The 23,535-nt window shown below is 39.7% G+C and overlaps 2 protein-coding genes across 9 annotated transcripts in view; both read right to left on the bottom strand.

Annotated features, from left to right (window-relative positions):
- The window catches only part of SH3KBP1 (SH3 domain containing kinase binding protein 1), a 235,511-nt gene extending 234,432 nt beyond the window's left edge, over window positions 1–1,079 (bottom strand). For 3 of the 4 annotated variants that reach the window (XM_054821679.1, XM_054821688.1, XM_054821732.1), the window contains exon 1: window positions 527–1,079. In XM_054821679.1, coding sequence (XP_054677654.1) covers window positions 527–530 — 4 coding nt within the window. In that variant the 5' untranslated portion in view covers window positions 531–1,079. The remainder of the gene's footprint in view (window positions 1–526) is intronic. The other variant, XM_054821697.1, reaches the window with a different exon arrangement.
- Window positions 1,080–3,589: 2,510 nt separating this feature from the next.
- Window positions 3,590–23,535, bottom strand: part of BCLAF3 (BCLAF1 and THRAP3 family member 3) — a 35,793-nt gene continuing 15,847 nt past the window's right edge. The window contains exons 7-13 of one of the 5 annotated variants that reach the window (XR_008578693.1): window positions 23,420–23,483; window positions 22,465–22,583; window positions 20,461–20,575; window positions 15,194–15,289; window positions 11,338–11,493; window positions 8,735–9,624; window positions 3,590–7,544 (exon numbers count right to left, since the gene is read on the bottom strand). Coding sequence is in view for 4 of the 5 variants with exons in the window: in XM_054837372.1 (XP_054693347.1) it covers window positions 9,595–9,624; window positions 11,338–11,493; window positions 15,194–15,289; window positions 20,461–20,575; window positions 22,465–22,583; window positions 23,420–23,483 (580 nt within the window). In the remaining variant the exon portion in view is untranslated. Of the gene's footprint in view, window positions 9,625–11,337; window positions 12,689–15,193; window positions 15,290–15,519; window positions 17,417–20,460; window positions 20,576–22,464; window positions 22,584–23,419; window positions 23,484–23,535 lie in introns of those variants that run through there. The other 4 variants (XM_054837372.1, XM_054837405.1, XM_054837386.1 and 1 more) reach the window with 4 other exon arrangements.

Raw genomic sequence — 23,535 nt, 5'->3', positions numbered from 1 at the left:
CTTCTGGCGGGGCGGTCCGGACGGTCTCCACAGGCCGCCCCGCGCCCCCCTCAGCTCTCCCTTCTGGCAGCCCCTCGGCGGAAGGGGCGCAACCTGCGCGCCCGGGGCAGAGGTTTCCCCCCCTCTCTCCGCCCGGCCCGCCGCCACCACACCCCAGGCTGCCCAGGGGTGGCCGTGCCGGGCGGGAAGACGGCGAGGCTGGCCAGCCGGAGCACGGGAGGGTTTGTAACCCCGTCAGCCCCGCTCGGGATCACCCATCGCGGCAGCCCCGAGGGGCGCCCGGCCCTCGCCCCGACGCCGCAAACCCCAACCTCTCCGCCTGTCACATGAAAACAATTATTGACTCGGCCGGGGGAGGGGAGGGGAGGGGAGGAGAAGTTAAAAGCCATGAGACGGAGAAGCGGCCAGCTCCCTCCCCACCGCCCCCGGCCCTCCGTCGCTGCGGCGGCACGCACCCCACCCGCCCGGCAGGAGCCCTAGCCAGCCCCCCAGCACCGCCAACTCGGAGCCAGCGGCTTGAACTCACTCATTTATGTCGAGCTGGACTCTGCTTGGCGGCGGAAACAGGCTGAAAGTTTGAGGCGGCTGGCCACGGCGAAGGGGGCGAGAGACAGCCCGAGCCGCCGCCACGGGAAGGAGAAGAGGCTGCTGACAGAGCCGCTCCCTCCTCCGGCGGCTGCCGCTCTCAGCACCCGCTGCAGCCGGGCTGCATTCTGCGTCTTGCTAGCAGCACCTCGGCTTCCCTCAGCATATGTATTCGTATGTATTAAAAAAAAAAAAAAAAAGAGGCGAAAGAAGGGGCTCAGCCTTCAGCTCCTGCCAGCCACCTGGGTCCCCGCTGCCGCCGGGCAGAGGAGCCCGGGCGCCCAGAGGCGCCTGCTGCCGAGCCGCGGGGATGGGCGTCTTCCCCCACCGGTCGGTGCGTGCGGCAGGGCGAGGGTGCGAGGAGCAGCTGGGTCTACCCGCCGCGGGCGGCTGCTGCTGCCGCTGCTGCCGGAGCGAGCGGCTCGGCTCGGCGCTGCGGGAAGTGTCGCGAGACTGCGCCAGAGCCGCTGCGCCGCCTCGGGCCGCCGGGAGCGGCGGTGGGGGAAGGAGGGCGGGGAGGAAGGAAGCGGAGCGGCGGTCCCCAGCGGGGGCAGGGTCGAGAGAGCGGGGTGCCGCGGTGCCCCGGGCCCGCCTCGCCCAGCGGGGGAAGGGGGTTGCGGCTTTCCTCTCAGGCCAGGAAGCGTTAGCTGGGTACTGGCGGTACCGGAGGAGCGGGCAAGGCACGGGGCTCGCCGTATTTCGGTGCTGGGAGAGGAAGAAGGGCGCTTTGGGCTCCGGACACCATCTCTGGGAGCGGGCGGCCGTTCCCCCGCGACGGGACAAGAGGGTACCTCAGATTCCTGCCAGCCGCCTTACCCGTCCGCGCTCACCCCCCCGGAGCCGTTATCTGCTGCAGGCCGTGCCCGGTCCTGCACACGGGGCCTTCGGGGAAGACTGGGACACGCAACGGCAGCTCCGCAGGTGCCCTCGTCTTTCCCCGGCCCTGGTCGTGAGGGAAGCGGGGCGGCAGCCCGGGCCGCAGCGGAGGGAGCCGCCACACTACACCCCCGTCCCCCCCTTTACAGGCTTAGCTGTGGTGACCGGGAGGGAAGGAAGAAAAGAAAGATCAGATGAAGAGTGGCTTTTTTGGTGGCAGAGTCGCACACGGAGGACTGATTGTTCTTTTCAGATAGTGCAGGGAAATGTGAAATGCATGCTACGATAAAACTGAGGGAAAGAGACAGCAGCTCGCAGAGAACAGTAACATTTCTGGACATAAAGGCACCTAATGACGCCGGGGAACCTTCTTCAGAGGCAAGTCTTCTCACACATAAAGACCGTTGGAAAAAAAACTACAGTAGTAGTAGAGGGGAAGAGCAGATTATATAGTTTTTAATCTGATATAAAAGATAAAGTACATGTAGCATCTTTTACAGCACAAGCACCTTCAATATTAATGAAAGGTTAAGCAAAAAACCACATTCTAACCTCAGGTATTTAATCTGGGTATGAAGAAAGAAAATGCCAATGACATGAGAAATAAGCTATTTGTACTTCTCCCCTGCTCCCACCCAAGTACAACAGAGTTTAGTTTGATAAAAGTTTTTTTTGAGGTTAGAATTGTGTAAGAGAATGTAAGTCTCCAGGTGGCATCTGGCTTCTTGGCCATGAAAATCCACATTTTGAAACTGTGACAGTGGTAAACCGTTTGAGGGAAAATTAGAGGCGTTAAGCCTCTCATTGGTTAAAGTATTTAGACAGAATTAAAAATATTAATGTCAAGAATTAGTAAGAAAACTTTTAACAACAGCTATGAAAACTTGCTTTTCAGTTACTTATGTTCCTTAGCAGCAATGGAACATCAGGACTAATGCAGTTTGTCTTTTCAAATTCTAATCTTTTGCCAAAAAATAGTTATTGTGATACAGTAAAACCTTCACAGATATAATACTTAAAATTAAAAAGAATATAAGGAAAATAGGTTGGATGTAGGTGTAGACAGCCTCCAGTTCAGTGTTTCACTGAAAAGTCAAAGACTTTGAACCACCTCAGTATTGTTTTCAGGAACACTGGGAACCAAGTCACAAACCACTGACAGAGTTCCAAGACTGAGGGGAGAGAGAGAAAATAGCAAATGCATTTCATCTTCATGCATACACAGAGCATCTTTTAGCCAGTCACATGCTATCAGAAAGCCAACATTCACTCATTCACACACACCACTTAATGAAACAATGCTGCTTTCCCTTATCAATTCCTCATTGCATTAGGGCATTTGACCTCTATTACCTGAAAAAATCTACAGGATTAATACTGGGTAAATTACCAGAATGAGAAGTAGCAGCTTTTGCTCAAGCATTACAAAAAACTAGCCAAAGCTGTCAAGTCAATCAGAACAAAAGAACACGTCAAACTAAGTAGAATTGATGCAACCAGGTTTGAGAAGGAAGATAGTTCTGTTGTTAGCATGGCAATTTTATATGAAGCTTGGCTTTCCAGTGCTCCAGCTGTGTAGTTAAAGGTGGAGGAAATGGTATAATTGAATATTTTAGCTTGGTACATATCAATAGCACTGTTTCTAGAAGAAAACAGTAGTGTGATAAGGAGTAACATGAAGTAGTAATCTCGGAACGTCAGTGTTACAATAAATTGGAGAAAGCCAATTTGGAAATCTGTTTGAGAACGCCATAAATTTCAACTATCACTAAAAATTAATGGGAATTTATTAGCTTTCCCAAGTAAAGCAGTAACACAGCACAGCAGGTTGTCCTTTCCAGAAAGTGGAAAAACCTCATTGTGAACTGGTGGGAGCACTAAAAGAGTCCCTCCAAGACTTAGCTTCCCATTGTTCCCAAGTCAAAGAATTTGTATAGGACTGATCTTGGGTGTCCATATTGAGGTAGACTTAGAGGAACACCTCACTTGGGGCTTCAAAATAACACTACAACATAGGCGGATTATTCCGATACCTTATCTCTCTGGGAAAAGTTGAATGAATACACATAATGATGGCATTTAGAAAGGAAACTTCTCTTCAGCTTAAGCAGTTCCTTAACAGGCAAAGAGAAGTTTTTAAAGAGATATTGATGAAAATTAGCAACTTTTATCTAAACTGACATGCACTTCTGAAGACTGTAGTCTAACAGTTGGGAAGCATTATTATTATATCCCACCAAGTAATATTTAAACATTTTTCCTGAGGGGGGGAAAATAACAGTGTGTGTCCCCCTGTAGCTACTCCACATCACAGTAGATCTACCACACGTGAAGTTTTGCTTTACTATCCAGTTCAAGGATAACAACCAGATTAGCAGAATTATCTTTAAAAGCCCAAATTATTTGCATATAGTGAAGATCAGGACAGATTTGGATCATGGTAAGTTTAAGTAAATAATGGGGAAAGTTAACTCTTTAAACACTGAAAGAGTATTCTAGCCTCACCTCATTCTTACTCCATTCTATTAGGGGATCTTAGTATTATCTGACATGGTTATTCTCACCTCACACTGATGATACTGTATTAAGGGAATTCTTAAAAATGCATGCTATTTTATTGAATGCAAACCTTGGTAAAGTTAGCCAAGCACATGTGCACCTTCCTCCATTCTGTCCCTTTACAGGGCAAGAAGCAGAATTTGGCAGAGATGCTATGGACTTTGAATGCCACAGAGGAGATGGACATACCTGCTTTCCAAGGTGGTTTTTGGTTGGGTTTTTTTGTTGTTGTTGTTTTTGTGGGTTTTTTTGTTTTTTTTTTAACCAACATCTATTTCATGCTAGTAATGAGGGAAGCTTCACATTTTATGTCTTTGGAAAGGGAGCTGCTTTTAGCCAAAAAAAAAAAAGTGTACCTAGAATGTGGATCAATACTTTAGTCTCAAAAAGAAGCAATAAATGAAGTTACAGAAGCAACAGCTGTAAAAGAAAATGTCAATGGTTACACAGATCAAGTAAAATACTCCAAAAATGGCACCAAATATTAACTACTACTGAATCACTGAATTAATTATAAGTAAAAATTTTGTTAAAAGATTTATTGTCTGTAGAAACAAAATTTACATTGATTTTATATAAACTATGTTAAACATACATATACATACCTACATCTTAATGTATACTTAGGCATGAGGCTCTTCGATATGGGATAACATTGTCAAAAGCACCGTTGAGGACTCCAAAGACTACAGACTTAAAACATGTGTGCCTTTAACTCCATCTTCAGTAGTTTAAAAATGTCATTCTTATCCACACTTAGAAATAATTACATTAAAGGTTTCTAATATTGTGTTTGCATGTGTACATACATGTGCACATACACACATTAGATGGTCCTTGTGAAACTACAGTATAAATAAGGTCAACATTACTATATTCCTTAAAAGTGGACATTAGTCCACATCCTCATTTAATTGGGGAGAAAAAAGTTCCTGCTATTCTTAAAACAAAACAATGAGGCTTTTTTTATTCCATGAAGAGCATATTCGAAAAACAACTGTTTCCACCCCGTCTCTTCTCTCAACAATAAAGACTTAAGAGAAGCCAGTCACAAAGTAAAAGCCATCTACTACATTATTTACAGAAAATAAAATATTAAAAAGATAACATGAGATTTAGATTGCTTAGACAAAATTCAGAGCAATGAACAGTGAACAGAAGAAAACAGTATTAAAGTGGCAGGCAGCATAGAGCTATTAAACCACGTGGCTAAATACCTACTCAAAACCCCCTCCAACAACAAAATCCATCAGGCACAGAAGAAAGGGGCAGGTGTTATGACAATAGTTTTCTCTGATCTTAACACTGAAAATTTATGCTAAGCTTGAAACAGAACACACTTAAACGTTCATCAATGTCCTTAAGGTCTATTAAGAAGTCAAGTGTTAAAAGTAGGCTTTCAAAGATCTTGAAATGGCTTTTATTATCATTATTTTCCTTCATAAGGAGGCTGAAGAACCTCCCATCTTCAAATCCTGCAGCAATGGAATGAAGTCTGTCAAGGGCCAGAGTTATGTGCAGAAACATTCTTTTTTTTTTTTTTTTTTCAGATTCATTAGGATGCAAGTCTGAAGTCTTTCTTTTAGAGAGCTCTCCCGTAGAGAAGTTTGTAGATGGCTGTTCAGATGCTTAAAGAAAGGCAAGAAACATGTTTCTACACAGCATGGGAAAAGATCCCTTCAGAGAGCAAGGATGTTAAAGATCTCCCTCTATATCCAGTCTTTTAAGGTGAATACTGAGAAATCAAGTCTTTGTTATATTCTTTAATCATCTTCTCCAAGAAACTCTCACTATTCATTTCCAAGACACAGCAGAAAATGACTTTCCAATGCATGACAAGCAAGTTTTGAGAACCCTGCCTTTTTTAATGCCACAAAAGTGTAATCTTGGGTTTTGTTTTGTTTTAAAGCAACTAAGTTTATATAAAGAAAATTCAGCATTTCACCTCGAGGCCTTGGGAGAGAAGGCAGCAGGTAAACTGTTATCACAACTGGTGATCAGCTGAATTTACTCCCATCCTTTGCTATCAGTTACCTGAGTTGAGACAGTTATGTCCGGATCTTGAGACCATCTAAATCCATCAGGTAAGATGATTTTAAACATCTAAGTGATTATTAGAGTTAAGGCAGGCTTGTAGAAGCCCTGCAATGTGTTGCTACTTACTAGCCCCAGAATTTTGTTAACCTTGTGAACTCAATTGTCACAAAGTTTTAAATGAGGATTCTAACCAATTTATGTAGGGATTAAATGAATCACCAAAATAAATGCTAAAATCACAACAAGTTATCACTTCAGACACTTATAAGGAAGACTCTAGTCATATTAAACCCATTGCATTTTGGATAGCAATTAAAAAACAATTTCACATGTGAACAATTGAGACTATGACATGAGAATTTAACAGTCATTTCAAGTCAACCAAAAGAAAGGCAATTCACATTTATATTTTCAAAGTATAAAACAAAGCTAGAAAGCTCTTAGACAATCACATTTTTTACTTGCCCTTCCAATGCAAATGCAGTGACGGACTTTACAAGAGACACTGTTTTCCTTCTGAAGCTTACACACACATTTAAATTGGTTATTTTAACAACTGTTATCAGTCCATGCTCCCGTTAGACACAATGCAATAATGAGGATATTACTTAAGTCTTTGTGCAGGTGTTTTCTACAACACAGTCACAATACAGAAAGGCACCACATTATTCAAGTAAATTGACCTTTCTTCTTCTTTTTCTGGTGCCTTCACAACCCAATCAGTAACTTCAATACATTGTTCTCAATCAAACATTACATTCCAGTACAACAGAATTTTCCTGTGCTAGATGAATAAGCAAGCTGATTTGTGTATGAGTATATAGACACAAGTCTCTAATTCACAAAGATAAATCTACACAGCAATGTCTCACAACAGATAACACCACAGTAGATGCCTCTAGCACCTAAGCCAGTCACAGAATTCAATTTCTGTACGAATTTTATAAAACATAGGAAGTTTTATCATGACAGAATCCTAAATTAGTGAAGTAAAGTTATCAGTAAAGAATGTGATTTGAGCAAATGGCATCACCTTAAATAAAAGCTAAAGCAACTGAAACCCTGACTACATTTCATCATATGACGTTCATCTTGGGATCGAGGGTGGGTTGGCGGGGGGAGAATCAAAGTCAGTAAACATGCCAAAAAACCCCCCCATTTGTAGTGTGTTGTTCACAGTTGTAGAAGTAAAAAACAAAGCTAAACTGTAGTAAAATACTAAAAGTACAAAACAAATTAGAGATACGTAGTCATGCAAAGGTAAAATAATAAAGTACAGAATCAGGAGCCAGTCACACTTTTAAACCTCGTTAAAGCAGCATTAACTGACTGAAGTCTGACTACTTCAGCATTACTTCCAAGCAGTGTTAGCAAAACCTGCCACGTCAGAAGTTTCTTCATGTATCCACTTTTCCCATTTGCTCAACGAGTTCTCTTCCAGGCTTTAATAAGAACACTGCAGGAAGCTTAACAGAAACAGTAGTATCCTGTTGAATAAGACAATATAGCTTCAGTAGTTTGTCCTATATCATATATGGTTTCACTTCTTTTGTGTTTTACAGTGCTTTAGTGCATTGAGGTGCAGTGTGAATAGCTTGTCAGCTTGAGGACAAACCTGCCCTCACCTGCAGGGTACATGCAGCACGCCCCTGCCAGCAAGCTGCTCAACTGCAGCTACCGCACACATCTGCTTTGGGTTGACTCATTTAACCTGTTGTTTCGATTCCTTATTTTCACCTCCCAATAAATCTACACAGGATGATTTTGCCAGATTCATTGCTGACAGCATAAATAAATATTTTCTTATCTGCAGAAAGTTGCCTGACCCTATCTGACCAGGCAATTTCTTTCCTTTAGCTTTCTATTTTGTGGATGCATGTCAAAGTTACTATAAAACTAACTGAATCATTAATGATTGTTATTTAAACTGAGAACTTGGGGTTTAGAAACAAACCATCTGGTGTCATTGTTGAATGACCACAACATCAATGAACATGGCATGCTTCCTGCCTGCTTACTCCCTACGAACACTAAGCAGTACACCCCATGAATTGAAGATTTTAAGTAACACTATTTTAGCTGTTCTAAGCCATACCTAGACTTCTAAATAGTCTCTCTGCTGAAGGCGTTGTGGAAAAAAACATTACAAAAAAGCATGCAGAAATCACATCCTGACTTTCCACCCAAAAAAACAGATTTCCTTTTCTCTGAACATACCTCTACCCAGTATTAAAATTCCGATCCACTATCCACAAGAGACTAGTCTGCATTCTATATGGCTAACACTGTCTTGGAAATGATAGAAACACATCAGCCTGCATATATCATGGATATGGTGAACAACTTTTTTCTTAAAGAAGAACATCTCTGAAAACTACTTGCTATGCATCTTTAATTTACCAGCAATAAAAAGTCTGAACAAGTCTGTAATACATACACACAATCCTATCGTATTATATATTAAGGCAAGGGCTACAAACAGGAAATAAGCACAATATTGTTTATAGCTGCTTATAAAATGTCTGGTTATTTAAGTTTTGCACACAGCATAACAATATTGCAACACAGTAAACTTCAGAGAATTACTGGGATTTTGAACAAAATTACAAGCTATCTGCATTTAAAGCAGTTTCAATTATGAACAGCTTTGTTAGAAGACATGCGTATGAAAACTTACGTTTTTTTGTTTTTCTTGTAATTAAATACTTCAGGCCCCAATTTCAGAATCCAGGAAATCACCAAGTCATTTATGACAAAAAAGATTAGAGAACATGTGGCTTCGTCAAGAATGTCATACACCAAAATATAATGAGACAGAGTAATTTTGAATACAGACCAACTAATCCTCTAACAAACCCAAGCATGCTTTCAGTGCAGTTAGAAGCTACTGCTACAGTACGTTACATACCTGCCTGTTACCATTCATTTTAATCAAATACTGAAAGTTGTCCCGACATTCTAACAATTTACAAATGTATATACACATCAGAAACCCAAGTATATTATTAAACTAAAAGTAATACAAAATACTGTTTTACGGAAATGACTGAACAGAGGTGTAAAATCTATTGCACAACCTAAAAGGTCATTACTTGGAAAATCCTGAGCTAATGTGCTATTACCAAACAATTCAGGCACTTTTTTTTTTTCTCCTTTTTTATTACATAAGCAATAAACTTTCAACATATAAACCTCTGGGTATAACAACTCAAGTTCCATCTGTAACATCATGCTTAGAGAACATGTATTCAATAAATAAGACTCCCTTCAATGACTTTACTTGAGACTGGTATGCAAAAGGAACTAAAAGGTACATACTACAATGTTTCAATTGAATACTGTACTTTAAAAGCAATTATTAAAACTGTAAAAAACTTCTGCAGCATTCCACTACTGAAAAATAAAGGTTTTTTTTAATCAAGAAAGTTACAGGGTTAGTTCCTTTATCCTATTTTAAGTCTTGACAAAGTTGTCAAAAAATGAACAGATGCTCCCTTTGCTGTGTTATCTGTTTCAACTTCAGGATCACAGCTCAGTTCAGGTTTCTGTTGCAATATTTAAATTTCCCTACAGAGAGAAAAAAAATCATTACTGTCAAGTTGTAACAGTGGAAAAAAGCCTCCCAACTTTCATAAGTACTGTATTATTATAGTATGCAACATACAAGATTCTCTCAATTATGGATTGAAAGAGCACAACTATAAAGATGATACCTTAAAAGATGGCTATGCATAATTATATTTCAAAAGGGTGAAATAGAGATGTTCAGATCAGTTTAACAAATCTCAAGGACAAGTTTAATCATTACAATAGGCAAAGTATGGGAAATGCTAGACTCTGAGAAACAGTTTTGTTTTTTAAGAATTAGCCAACCAGCAATCATTACGCTATTAAGAAAATGGCTGTCATTCTTCAGGATTTATTTTAACTCAAAAGATAGTCAAGTTCTTCATCAGGCCTAAAACTCAATATTCAGATCTTATTATGCTTCTCTAATTCAAATCATAATCCCCAGCAGCTAGATTGCTTTATAGGTTCCAGACAAGAACCTTAATAGCCAATTAAAGAAAAGCAGTGGAAATTATTGGGGAAAAGCTCACTACAACAAAGTTACAGCACTTCTATGCTCATTTTACAAGGTCATAATTTTTGGAAAAAATCCTTCTCCACTAATTCCAATTCAATGTAGCCTTCAGAGATCATACTTCTCAGTCCACGCAAATGTAAAAGGCATTCACCAGTATACTTTAATAACAAGTGCCCGTACCAAAGTGTTTGGTTTTCTTCCTTGTTTTTTTTAATTTGGGGTTTTGGGGTGGGTGTGTGTGTTGTGGTTTTTTGTGTTTTGCCCCCCCCCCCAACTGGGCTGTAAACTTGAGGGTTTTTTGAAAATAGCTCTTAAGAACCTATGCTTCTGTCCTCTAAGAGCTGAACTCTAATCCAACTACAAATGCTTATGCAAGTGTATTTACTTGTAGCTAGGTGGACACAGAATTACAAAACAAGAATTCGCACAGGAACACAGAACTGCAAGGGGCTGTGTAGGTAGTCTAATCCAATTCTTTGATGTCACGAGTAACCTCATACTACTTTCATCATACTTGACCAATTCTAATAAAGGATTTGGAACGTTTTAAGTACTGATCCTCACAAAAGCTGTAACATTTTATATGGTTCAAGTTCTTCTGCAGTTCTAGATTATTGCTGTCCCATATGCACTGCAAATTGAAAGGTATCACAAAACAGATGTGCCCAATTATTTCAGCTTGAGCTTATCAAACCATTTTACACAGACATTATATAGTGTAGGATGCTTTATTCAGAACAGCACTCCGGTGTATACTTTACAGCAGATGATTAATTGAAGGTAACATAACAAAAGAGGAGAAACAAACAGATGTAGTAAAAAAAAAATTAATACTCTTCACATTGATTTAAAACCAGAGCCTAAGAGGACATCATATTTTTACAGAGGGCCACTCTCTCTTCCTATCACTAGGAAGACAGATGAACTGAGCTCAAGGAGAGAATGCTGAAACAGAAGCAACTACAGAATTTTACAGGCCACCTCTGATGTGCAATTACCCAAAGCAAGTTTCCATGGAATAAACATGGAGGAAATAGGGGTGCAGAAGCAAGTTTGCCTGTAAAGTACAAAGAGCCAATATTCCAGAAGATCCCATCCAACTTATTCCATGGGGATTGAAAAATTTGAATGGATCATATGAATATTCATATTTTATAAATGGCTTAGTGAAAAAATAAATTAAGCCAACTTACCTTTTCTTTCCTCAAAAATCCATCTCTGAATTTATTAGTGGTAAATCCCCTTACACCAACAGAACGTAACCGCTGGTACTTAGCCTGAATATATAAACCCTTCTGTACTAAGCCTGATTTATAATGGGATTGCAAACGGCCATCTGCAAAGTTGCTCTGTAAGGGTGGGGGGAAGGGAAGGAAAAAAAAAGTGCAAATGAGGGCACCCAAACTCAATAGTTTATATTTACAGTTATACACATGTAAAACTTACAGTACTGAACAACAGAAGTATGCATTTGCAAGTGCAGAGCCTCTTCATGTCCCGATTAATACCCCTCACACTGCTACCACGTGGCTCAAAGAACTGCTGTATTGTACTCACTGTTTAAAACATCTGAAATTATCTTCCTCATAGAAAAAAGTAAATGTAGTGCACAACATTTTAACATTTTTTCAAACTTTCATTAAAGTAAACCAGAAGCAACAAAAAAGTTTGAGACAACGCCTCACTATTGCTAACAAATTCAGTGACGTCAGGTCTGTGGTGGGCACACATGGAGTCTAAAAAAGTCATACTAAATCAAAGTCAGTATATATATATGTATTTTTTCTGTAGTTTTAAGATCTTATAGTTTGAACATACGTTCATTGCTCTATACTTCTGTCGCCTCCAGACTGAATACTGTAATCTAACCTGGTGTGGGACCAGGAGCAGAGGCCATAGACTTAACAAAGGGCTGTTACAGGTGAACGGCATTATAAATACACAGAAAGAATATAGCAAGATCAGCCCTCACCACAGCAGTTAAAGTTACACAAAGGTTTTCATTCCCAAGCACTCAGACCTTCAACAAAATAAGCAGTAAAAATCTTTAAAGAAAACCCCCCATTTACCATAATTTCTCACAGTTTTCCGGTACTGCTGGTCTAAGTTTTCCAACATGGTCCTGACAGAAATCATTCCTCTATATATTCATCCTTTAAGTGTAAAGGTTTTCCCTCCCCCAAATTTAAACAAACAGCAGCTTTCCAGCTAAAAAAGAGGAAACATCCTGACCATATAAAACTCATCAAGTTCTTGTTACAAGCACCTTTAAAGGGTAGAAGAGAACAAAATACATCCCAGAAACACACCTTCTTGAGTATGACCCAATTACTTTGGCAAAATCAGTCTCCTTTTGACAGAATGAGGATCACTTCAAGAAAAATCACATGCTCTGAGGTTGCAGTAAGTTTGGTACCAGTTTTTCCTCTGTGTTTTTCACTGCGTGGCTGTTGAACAGCTAAGAATGGACTGCACAGAACAGAGGTTCCTTCATGCAAACACAGAGATTTTGTTATTTCCCAAATCATCTGTCCTGGTTTTCGCCTGGGATAAGAGTTAATTTTCACAAGAAGCTGTTTTGGCTCTGGCTGAGCAGTACCTGCAGAGCTCCAAGGCCCCCTCTTCCTCCCCTACTCTGGCCCTCAGCAAGTAGGCCGGGGGGTGGGCAAGAAGCTGGGAGGGGACACAGCCAGGACAGCTGACCCAAGCCAAGCAAAGGGATATCCCGTGCCATCCCACCTCAGCAACAGGAACAGAGGGGAGGGGGCTTTGGAGGAGGGGAGCCATTGCTTGAGGACCGGCTGGGCATCACTCAGCTTTTGTGGGAGGTGGCGATTGACAGCCTTTCCATAACTTTTTTTCTTCCTCTCTCCTTCACTTAAACTGTCTTCATCAACCCATGAGTTCTCTCACTTTTGCTCTCCACATTCTCTCTCTCACCCTGCTGGAGGAGGAGGGGAGCTGAGGGGAGTAGGAAACTGTGGTGCTCAGCTGCTGGCTGGGGTAAACCCACCACAGCCATTAACACACTGAACTGCATTAAACAGTGAATGAAGTTCAGTTCTGAAGATTACCATGCCTGTACCTACTTAAAGGTTGGCTTAGTGATTCACTGCCAAGTGTCTTTACAAAAAAGGCCTTTTACATTTTATAAAAATTTCTCCAGACCCTTTATAAAAAAGGCTGTTCTAAAATATTTTTTTCCAAAAAGTTTAACATACTGCAAGAGCTTTTTTTTTTTTTTTTAAATACTCTGAATAAAATGGGCATTTTCTCATTATAAGCAAAATTATATACCAAGAAATGTGGTGGGGGTGGGGTTTTTTTGGGGGGATGGCAGGGAATGGGATTGCGTGTGTGTGGTTACTTGGTGGGGTTTTTTGTTTGTATGTTTGTTTTCTTAAATAATCACCCAAGAAAGGTTGCTGAGTATAGAAGATAGTCAAATCACCTTCCTAAGCAGGCTTCAGCAACAGCATGGGAAGGAAAAACCCTCTATGTTACACAGGAGGAAATTAAATTTTTAAAAAAAGTTGATGCAATTAAGTCAAATTAGCACTGTTGTTTCCATGGCAATGATAAATGTGCTATACACATATGCAAACTGCAATACGAGTGCATATGCTATTTTCCCTACAAATATTAAAGCACCATGGGACAGATCATTGGATACAGCAATATTCAGGGAATATTCACATATATGTGTGATGAATACTTCAGTGGACGCTTTCATACTTGCATAATTTCCAGAACTGTAGGCTGATGTAAATGAAAGCAGTCTTCCGCTTTCTTTAAATTACATCAGCTATCAACACTGCCTCAATGGTATGGCAGCCGGTGCTAAAGATCCCCCCATCCCCTGTAGGCTGACAATAAAGAGGGGATACTGATTAAGAGGCTATGATGTCCTTACATGTTAAAATAGTTATATCAGGCTGACACTTTAAACTTAGCTTCAGCTTGGAAAAAGAAGATTTTTTTTTTTTTTCAGTAGAATAAAGTTAGCATTTTTTGCTAGTGTTAGCTTAGCTATCCAGCTAAAATTGGCTGGTAAAGCACACCTGAATGGGAGAGCCTGAGAGCCTTCTTATGCAGCAGTTTTCTTATGTTTAGTCGGGGGAGCAGGAACAAACAAAAAAACCCCACACCTACACTGCCCCCCTTTCAAAATGTCATCCAAAACTACCAGCTACTTAACTTAGCCATCAAAACTTTACTTCAACTTCACTACCTACAGAACAGAAAAGATGACTACCTTTCTGTGTGTTGTTTTATTCTTGAGAACACACCTGTTAAATAAGCAGGGGTAATTTTAAGGTAGAAAATGAGTGTAAGTTGTACTAGATTTGATTAATACTTCTCTGAAGAGCTCTACCTGGATCCATGCGTAGCATGCCACTGTCAGCAGAAAAGGAAGAAAGTGTTTTGTTTTTTCTGCTGAACTCATGACACATTTTACAATCAAAAGGCATTAGAAAGCCACTGCACTACCCCAGGAAGAAGCAGAGTTGCCTGCCTACCATCTTGAGGCCCCGAAAATAAAGCTTCACAATTTTAAAATTATTTTTTAAATGCATAGACAGCAGTACGCAGGGTATACACAAGAGATTAGTTCCCCAGAAATCCCTGTACAAAAGGGCTAATAAAATAACAGTAATACAGTTTTGAAAGCAATACAATTCATGTCTCCCAGTCTTGGGAAATAGTTCAAGCTTCCGCACGTATCAGGTGAAGGAAAGAAAGCTGACCAGGTTTTTTGGATAGATAAGCTTTCTAGTCATTGTCTAGTTTCTGCAATTCTCATTCTGAACTTTGCAGTTAACTTATTTCAATTGCACAGATAGAATACTGGACCACCCTGCTCAATCCACTGCCAGCCCCTCTACCTACTAAAAGCTAAGCCTCCCCATTATTTCAATAGAAACAATCAGGCTATGATGACACTATTTTTCATGGGACTTAACACCTTCAAAAATGTTCCCTGTTGCCAAACTCAACAAGATCAAATCACTATTTTATGTAACATGTCTGATGAAAGCTGATCTGTACCTTAAAGTGTCTTCTGATGGGTCCTGCATTTTCAAGGTGTCCTCTAATGCGTCTGTGAGGGTAAGTATCACTTGGTTTTGAAGAATAGTAAGAATTCTAGTAGGAAAACAAGAGTTATTAGCTTCATGTTACTAAATTATTCAAGAAAACATATAAAGCTTCCAGGTTATACTAACAAATACTGCAACTCTTCCAATCTTGTAGCATTTGACACAATGACACTGGAAGGAACCAGAGTAACAGGAGCATAGGGCCTGGAGTTCAGGCTGGCTGGAGCGAAGCCGATGATGGAGACCATCCTACTGGAATATCATCTTCTTGGACATCTAAGCAGGTAACAACCCAATTAAGGTTTTGCACCCCCCAGAACAGATGCCTCAGTTGGCATGCAGCAGGTGTAGTGGATGACTGCTATAGCAGCCTGTCTCTTGAGTTAGGGATAAGAGCAACAAGATTACTACTCTGGACATCCCTGGTTAGCATATGGTCATCATAGGTTAGCGTATTCTAGAGGAGACACGTGCGCTATTACTGTGCACACCACCGCAGCAACCCAGACAATGAATATGTAGCACATTACACTGGTCCTTAGAGGATTCTACTTGTAACTCTGTATTACAGGAAAGCGTTGTGAAGATCATTTACCTGCCACAGAAACACATACGATTTCAAAAGCAAGTGGCACAGACAAGTGGTATGGAAACTGTTGTGTCACACTGAACAGCTGCAGTCAAACAGCCATGGCTGCCTAAAATAGAGCACTCCCTCCACCCACTGTGCTACCTGTGTATTTTGGCCCTTTCCCAACTTTTCCCATGAAAGCTACTTTGCAAGGATGCAAAATATCATTCTCTTCCATCATTGCATACAATTATATTTTCAGAAGCATTACATACTGGCATATACTACGTTAAAGTCATCTAATGCAGACAGAACGGACTTGCTAACAAACTCTTAGCAATCAAATTCTTTTTTTTTATGGTCCATTCTTGAATAATCACAAGTGTTCCAATACTGTTGAACTCTGTTTTTTCAAAGGAAATTTTAACAGCTTCAAATAAATTTTACAAAGAGCCTAAGACAGAAACTCTCATGAAATATTGCATATATGCTAACATCTAATAAATGCAAATGCATGCTTTGCTGTTGGCAGAATCTCTGTTCTCTGACAAAGTACCAAGCCTTCCCAGTGGCAGGAACACTTTAGGATATATTAATTGGGGTGGGGGTGGGGTATATAACAGGCAACAGAACAGTGTTAGAATCCACGTGAACTTTTAACTGGGATTAAGCTAGGGTTTTTTTCCTTTGAGAATATATTACTGCCTACAAGTCAACTACTTAGCTTCTTAAAATGCCTTGACAAGAGGCGATTCAGCAGAGAACAAAAAGAGAGGAAGACTTGATTAAGTGAGATCAAAGTAGTCAAAATGGCTTTTCCAAGGAAAAAGGTATGGAAAGTTAAATACGCAGAGGAAAAAGCATGTCGGGAACTTCCCAGCTCCCCCCTTCTTCTAAAAATATGAAGATACTCCATGAAATCAAATTAACTTTGTCCATACAACATATAATTAAATCAGGAAGCTCCATGTTGAAGTACACTCCTCATTAAAGCTGAGAATTCAGCAAGATAAAAAAATAAAAAAAATCCTGTTAAAAGAAGCATTCCCCTTCACTGGCCTGTTGTAAAAGGTGCTCATACCTTGCACTGAAAAGTTCATATTGGTTAATCGTGGAATACCAGAAGTAGGCCAAGCAAGTCAATACCATTTCCGTGGTTAATTTTAACCCAAATAACTAATACCATGCATTTAACAAGAGAACAAAAAGTGGTGTTAATATCACATTTTGATAGTTTACTGTAAGGACATTTTAGTACGACCAACACATCATCTGTTTTCACAGTAGGCAACATCCTAGCATCAGATATGAGCTACTGATCAAGCCTTTCAGTTTTCAAGCATCCATCTTTTTCCAGTGCTGATACCCACAGCTCCTCAAGCAACAGCACTAAAAACCACAATGAAATTTTACTAACAAAGATGAAAATGTGCAAATATTTATCCAGTAAATTAAATTTTAAATTCTGTGTTGTAATTTAGATGCTGCAGTGGTTTTCCCATCTTTTTTTAGAGTTATTTTTCCATATTTTCTGAGCCTTGGCACTGTTGTGCTTGTCATTTGAAACCTGGCGCTCTGATGTATTTTTCTCTCAGTATTTACCTATAAACAAGAGGAAACAGACCTTAGAGATTTGTTTTGGATTTCCAAGGGTTTGTTTTTAAAACTACAGGTGGAACTCTCCCCAACAAAAGTGGGAAGAGATGCCTGTTGTGTAATTTTTCGCATATTTTCTCACACCTTTCCAATTTTGCCAATACAATGTGCTATTGCTACATCTCTTCTGCAGCATAGAAAAAGCTTCCCACAAGAACTGGAGAGCTCTGCTTAGACTGTGAAACCACCTGAACCAACATCTACCCAAGAATCTGTAAGACTAAGCAAAACCACAAAAAGTTACTTTCTTCTTCAACACCTATTATCTTAGCTCTTGCTTATGTTTCAAACCTTCTCAGTTTTTCCATGTATTGCTGGGCCCCAGTAACACATCCTTCCATTTTAGGATGTTTCCTATTTAAAAGGTGTGGTCAACCCATCATCAATGTTCTGATGACCCATCAAACCACTTCCTACATCCAATGCATTGCTCTCCAAACACTGTCCTTACACTTTTCCAGGGGCTTGGCAGTGTTTACTATTCTGATACAAGACTCTGAATAGCAAATTCCAAACATTTGTCCTCTTGCAGAAAGCAGCTACAAATGGCCTTTACCTTCATTCATTTTTGTTTTTCTAAGGTTTCTTTCAACTCTACTAACATTATACTCCTAAAGTAGCAGTGAATACAGCCATGCAGCTCTGAATTTATTACAGAAAACCTACTCAACACAGAAATGATACATGCGGCTGAGACTACAGTTGCCTGCTTGGATGCCACGCCACTTAACTCCCACAGCAAATACTAAAGCGGTGCCAGCAGCCTACAGGTACGGAGATGGAGCTTGAGCTATTGCCACCAGGGTAAGCTCTTCTCCGATCACACCCGGTCCCAAAGAACTCCTTCAAGGAAAGCCATTTTGAGCACCATACATTCTCACACGCACCTACATGTCATGGGAAGTGCCACACCGCTGGAGCTAGCTTATTCAGCTGAATTACTTGTACTGCCTCAGATATGCGTGTATGATCTGCTCTGCCCTGGAAAAGATTACCCTTTCTGCATTAGTTTATATACTGAGCATTAGACATACTACATAAACAGGAAAACAGACAAGGGGAGCACAGTAAGACTCAAAAGGCAAGAACAGAAACACAAAACCAGAAGAGGAGATGCAATTAAAGACTGCCAATTAATGTACTGCAGACACATTTGCAAAATGTCTGTAAGCCCTCCAAGCCAGTTGGCGAGCATTGATTGTATTTTTACTGACAAATGTGGATGGCAAACTAAAGTATTTTATTTCTCACTTGTCTGCAAACCAGCTTCTGCATGGCTGACTTCATGCAGAGTCATTCCTTCTTTAGGAAGTCTCGCATTTGTGATACCCATGCCTTCACAGCTCCTGTTGTTCTGAATGGCTAACTCCTCACTGTGGTGCAGGACTTTAAAAACTGCATGTTTGCAGTTCACTATTGGATATCAAAATGCAATCTTCCTGAATCTTCAGCACATCTAACAATAACTCTGTTTCTATTTCAAACTAACTCCCTTTCTATTTGCAATTACTATCTTACTTAATGAGCAAGTACTACTTGGTTTTGGGGACTTCGAGCTTGGTCTTCAGTAAGTAATATTTTTTACCATTAAAAACTTTTCACACTGAAAGATGCACTGTTATAGCTGCAAGGCAACTACATTCCAGCAATGATCAGAATTTTGACTAAATAAAAGCTACTTTTTATGGACCTCAGAGAAGTTTCATAGTCTTTGGAACCCGGTCCATAGGGTATTAATTACAATGTATAAAGAATGACAATTTATATTTTGCACCCACTAGAAAAAAACCAAACCAACCAAACAAAAAACCACACTGTTTTAGAATTGTACTACACATTAATAAAGCTTTTCTGGTCTCACTAGTTCCTCAAGTTAAACAAGCACAAACCCTTGGAAATAAGACTATATTTATTTAGAAGGAATTTTCCAAAAAAGACAAATTTATTTCTATTGAACTTAATATAACTGTTTTCCCCATTTCAGTATTAAAGTACATCACGAAAAGATAGCCCAAGAAAGAAGTGCCCAAACTAGCTTTGATAAAGGCAATATCAACACTGATAAGCTATTCCATTGTGTAACACTCCATCCTCAGGAACATTATTTCAGACATTTCTAATTATTTCTGTGATTTGTTCCTCATTTTTATTTGTTTTTAAAATAAGAGCTTTCCAGAACTTTTATCATAATAAGGAGAAATACTGTTTTAGTAACAGTGCCACCCACACACAAAAAAATTCAGACCTTCCCTTCTAACCACTGACAACTGGAATGCAGGAGAGTATTCCTTTTCTCAAACTGTTCCACATTACCTCAGGTAATCTGCTCAATAACAAGGCCTTCTAATTTAGAGTTCAGATAGTATATCATTAAGTGGAATAAATGCAATATTAGGTACAAATTTCTTTCACAAAGCTACAAGCAATGTGAGTTTTTATGAAATAAAGCCCCTTAATTTCAGTACATAATTTTGAACCTAAAATTTAGTTCAAAAGTTTAGTTTGACCTGTTCCTGCTCTTCGAGAAGAGATCTAAAGTTTACCATTTTATTTCTGGAGCAGCTGAAAAAATGTTTTGATTTCACCCAGCATACTGATCTAAACTAGCTTTCTGAAACAAGAAATCCCTGGCCAGCTCATTGCTATGTTATAAAAAGAATAGCAAAGCTGTTATGAGAACTGCACAGGTGTGCAAAAGCAAAATAATGAATTTTGTTGTATCAGCATCTGGTCATAAAAGTGGTTTTAGCTCACTTGTGTTAATCTATACTTCAACACATATGAGTAAGTACAGCACTAGAACCATGAAACTATGAGCAGTTTTATTGTTGAGTGAAGTGCAACAATAATAGAGCCTCACTTGAAATTTAAAAGGGCAAGACAGCACAGATTGTTAAATTTACATCAGCACAGACAATACAGAAAAAAAAAAAGATTATAAGTGTAAGAACAACAAATGCAGAAGCTACTAATTCTACATTTACACTTACCAGGTGAGGTTTCCCAATAAATTTCCTGAAGGGTGGCTTAATGAACCTCATAGGCTTTTGGAAGCCATCAAGTTGAGAGTTTTGTAATTTTGAAAGATTACAGCTTTGCTGGTTCCTGATGCGTATGTGAGACAGAGGGAGAGAACAAACAATTAAAATCTAAAGCAACTGTGTATCAAAAGCCTGTATTTTAAATGACCTTAGTCTAGCATCTGTATCACTTAGAAGTGCAAAGTGACAGGTTTTAAGTAATTTTTATCCAGGATGTTTGACAAGTTAGTAGTCCTCTGACTAAACTGAAGCCCGAGTTGCACAGAATTACGTAGTAAACTGTATTCTCTGATGCAATGACAAATTAACAGAGATATTCTGCCTCCCTGAAATCCTCACTATGCAGATCAGGTTTCCCTGGCTCACCCAGCTAGGTCTGCATGGCTGGTGATTGCTGCCCTCCACTGGTTGAAATGCTTTTTGCAGTTCAGCAGTTTTACACTGTACTAGTAATCTTTAAAGTTGTACAGAAATTTCCATTTCATGAAATCCCAAATCCAACAGAAGCTCAGATAAATAGATAGATGCTAGCTAGATGCTCCAGTTTCATCCTCAGCAAGGAGGATGCTCTGGCTTCAGGCTTTTGCTTGCTTGTTGGTTTTTGTAATGAGCACATTGCTAATACAGATGCGTCCATAAACCTCTAAATAAAACATATACCATGAAAAGTAACCGCTAGAAATCAAAATTCATAGTTCATGAAATATGGAAACAGTTTTCATAGCTGCAAAATAAATTACTAAGGTAAAAGAGAGGTGCACTGGATTAGCTCATAAAGCATTGCCAGTATGTCATATGTGAGCTATGAAAAAGCCCCGATCTCAGGAAAATTCTACCCATTGTCACACCATTACCACTCTCAGCCCACACTACATTGTCAACATTACTCTGACAACATAATGTCTCCTCACATCAAATTCCAGGGCAGTCACACTGGAATAACTTGAGCTTCCTGCTTTGAGCAGCATACACAAAAGGTAAGCATGACAGCAACCGTGGAAGTGGCAAATAAAAGCCTTTGCAGATAATCAGGCTAAGCATGCACTAAAGACATAGCCCCAGGTACATAAAGGGCTATAGGCAACAGTCCAGTATACTTATTTTTTTTCCCCACTTGATAACTTTTTTTTTTCTGTTTAAAGAATCTCAAATACAAGAAACATTTTTCTGCAGCTTCGCAAGTCAGTTTTCCAAGTACGTGTGCGTTGCCACTACGTGCCATTATAGATTGCATTTAAAAGGAACCAACAGCAGCATATTAAGAGCGATCTGCAAATCATGACTCCAGTGTAGATATGTTTCATTACACTCTGGCAATTCTTTAATCAACATTTCTTCTAATACAAATAAGTCAAGTCAACTCTCTAATCAACCAACCTCGCAACATCAAAAAATGAAACAGGATGACTGAGGTTAGCAAATACCTCTGAGGCAAACACGTTTAACAAACCTGCCGGAGGAATTCGTAGCAGTAAAAAGCGATTCCAAAAATCTAGCTTTTCTTCATAAAATTCTCCAAGAATCAGAAAAATTCCTATTTTTTTTTTTGATATTCCACACGCCATGACCAAACAACCAGGGCAACACAACAATGTATTCATCCTAGAATGCTTTTATGAAACTACAAAATACCAAGAGACTGCTGTTATATGGCACATCAAGGAGTCTAAAAATAGGTAAGCATCTTTAAATTCGTTTCTTCCCCTCTTCCCATTCAGTGCTACAGTTTGAGCTTGCTTTTCAGTTTTCCCACTGCAGCTTAACCTCTCTCAGGGTAACATGCCATTACAGAGTAGCTTGCAATGTATGTCAGTTACATTTCAGTCCAAGTCAAATTTACAAGGACAAACTATTGAAAATAATCACAAGTGTGAATGTAACCATGGAAGTCAAAAAATGAACACATAAGAGAACTACAGGTTTGAGCCAAGATGACTGTTATTTGCTAATTACCTTGGAGTTAGACCATCTACATGAAACACTCTCTCATCTTCATTCTTCAGTCTCTCTTTTCTCCTCCTTTCTATATCGTGCCGTAGATCATTTGGATCTTCTAACACTCTCATAATGTTCTAATTAAGAGGAAGGGTTAAAGTCAAGTTAGCTAGTAATACCTAAACACCAGCATGATTCTGTCCTCCAGGGGTTGCATCTGGTACATAACCTTGTCAACATAGTTCAACTGTCTGCACATAGGACACATGCAAATCAACCCAAGGATCCAAAGTTCAAAACAGTAACAAAAAGTAGTCCCAAACAATTATCCTTTCTTGCACCATCTGCCTTTTTACAAGTGTCCAAACAACAGTGAACGGAGCACTGGAATTCTGCATGGAGTTGCCAAGGCAAAAATGTTCACATAATTAAGAATAGTAGAACTTACTGGAATTTAATTAAGTTGAACCTCCACATACCTGTACTATAGAAAAAAAATGGTAACTAAATCACAGTAGGCATAGCTTGAAAGGGGAAGGCAGAAAATCTTGTGTCCCTGGATGAAAGCATGAGATAAAATGGCATTCTGAGGAATTATGTGGATGTCAGGCCATTCTAGCATTAGGGTAGAAGAAACATTAAGGCTTTTTCTAATATCAGAGGGAAAGCACGAGCCACATGTCAGTCACCTACTTAGTATTTACACTGTTTAAAAATAGCTAGGGGTTCAAGCAGCAGGAATAACCACACTCCAGCTACTCTGGAGAACACACCTGCATTTTACTCATCAGTGAACGCAGTATACTTGCACCATTGTACTATCTGTAAATATGCATGTCTTTCAAAACAGTCAGAATTACTGATGGTTTTCAAAGCACATTAAAATGACTTACCAATAGAAAGGGGAAGATGCTGTTTACACCTATATCATTTTAACTTACTGTTTGCAAAAAAACTTAGGTAATCAGAATACCTGGGGAGATTCAGATGGCACAGTTCGTTTATTCTGAAGTTCTGATAGAGACATGTCAATCCTCCTGGAACACAAAAATATTACAGAAAAAACAAGTGCCATCACTATAAATAGCA

This window comes from Grus americana, chromosome 1, assembly GCF_028858705.1.
Source record: "Grus americana isolate bGruAme1 chromosome 1, bGruAme1.mat, whole genome shotgun sequence".
In the NCBI taxonomy this organism is placed as follows: Eukaryota; Metazoa; Chordata; class Aves; order Gruiformes; family Gruidae; genus Grus; species Grus americana.
This window is presented reverse-complemented; position numbering and strand designations above follow the sequence as displayed.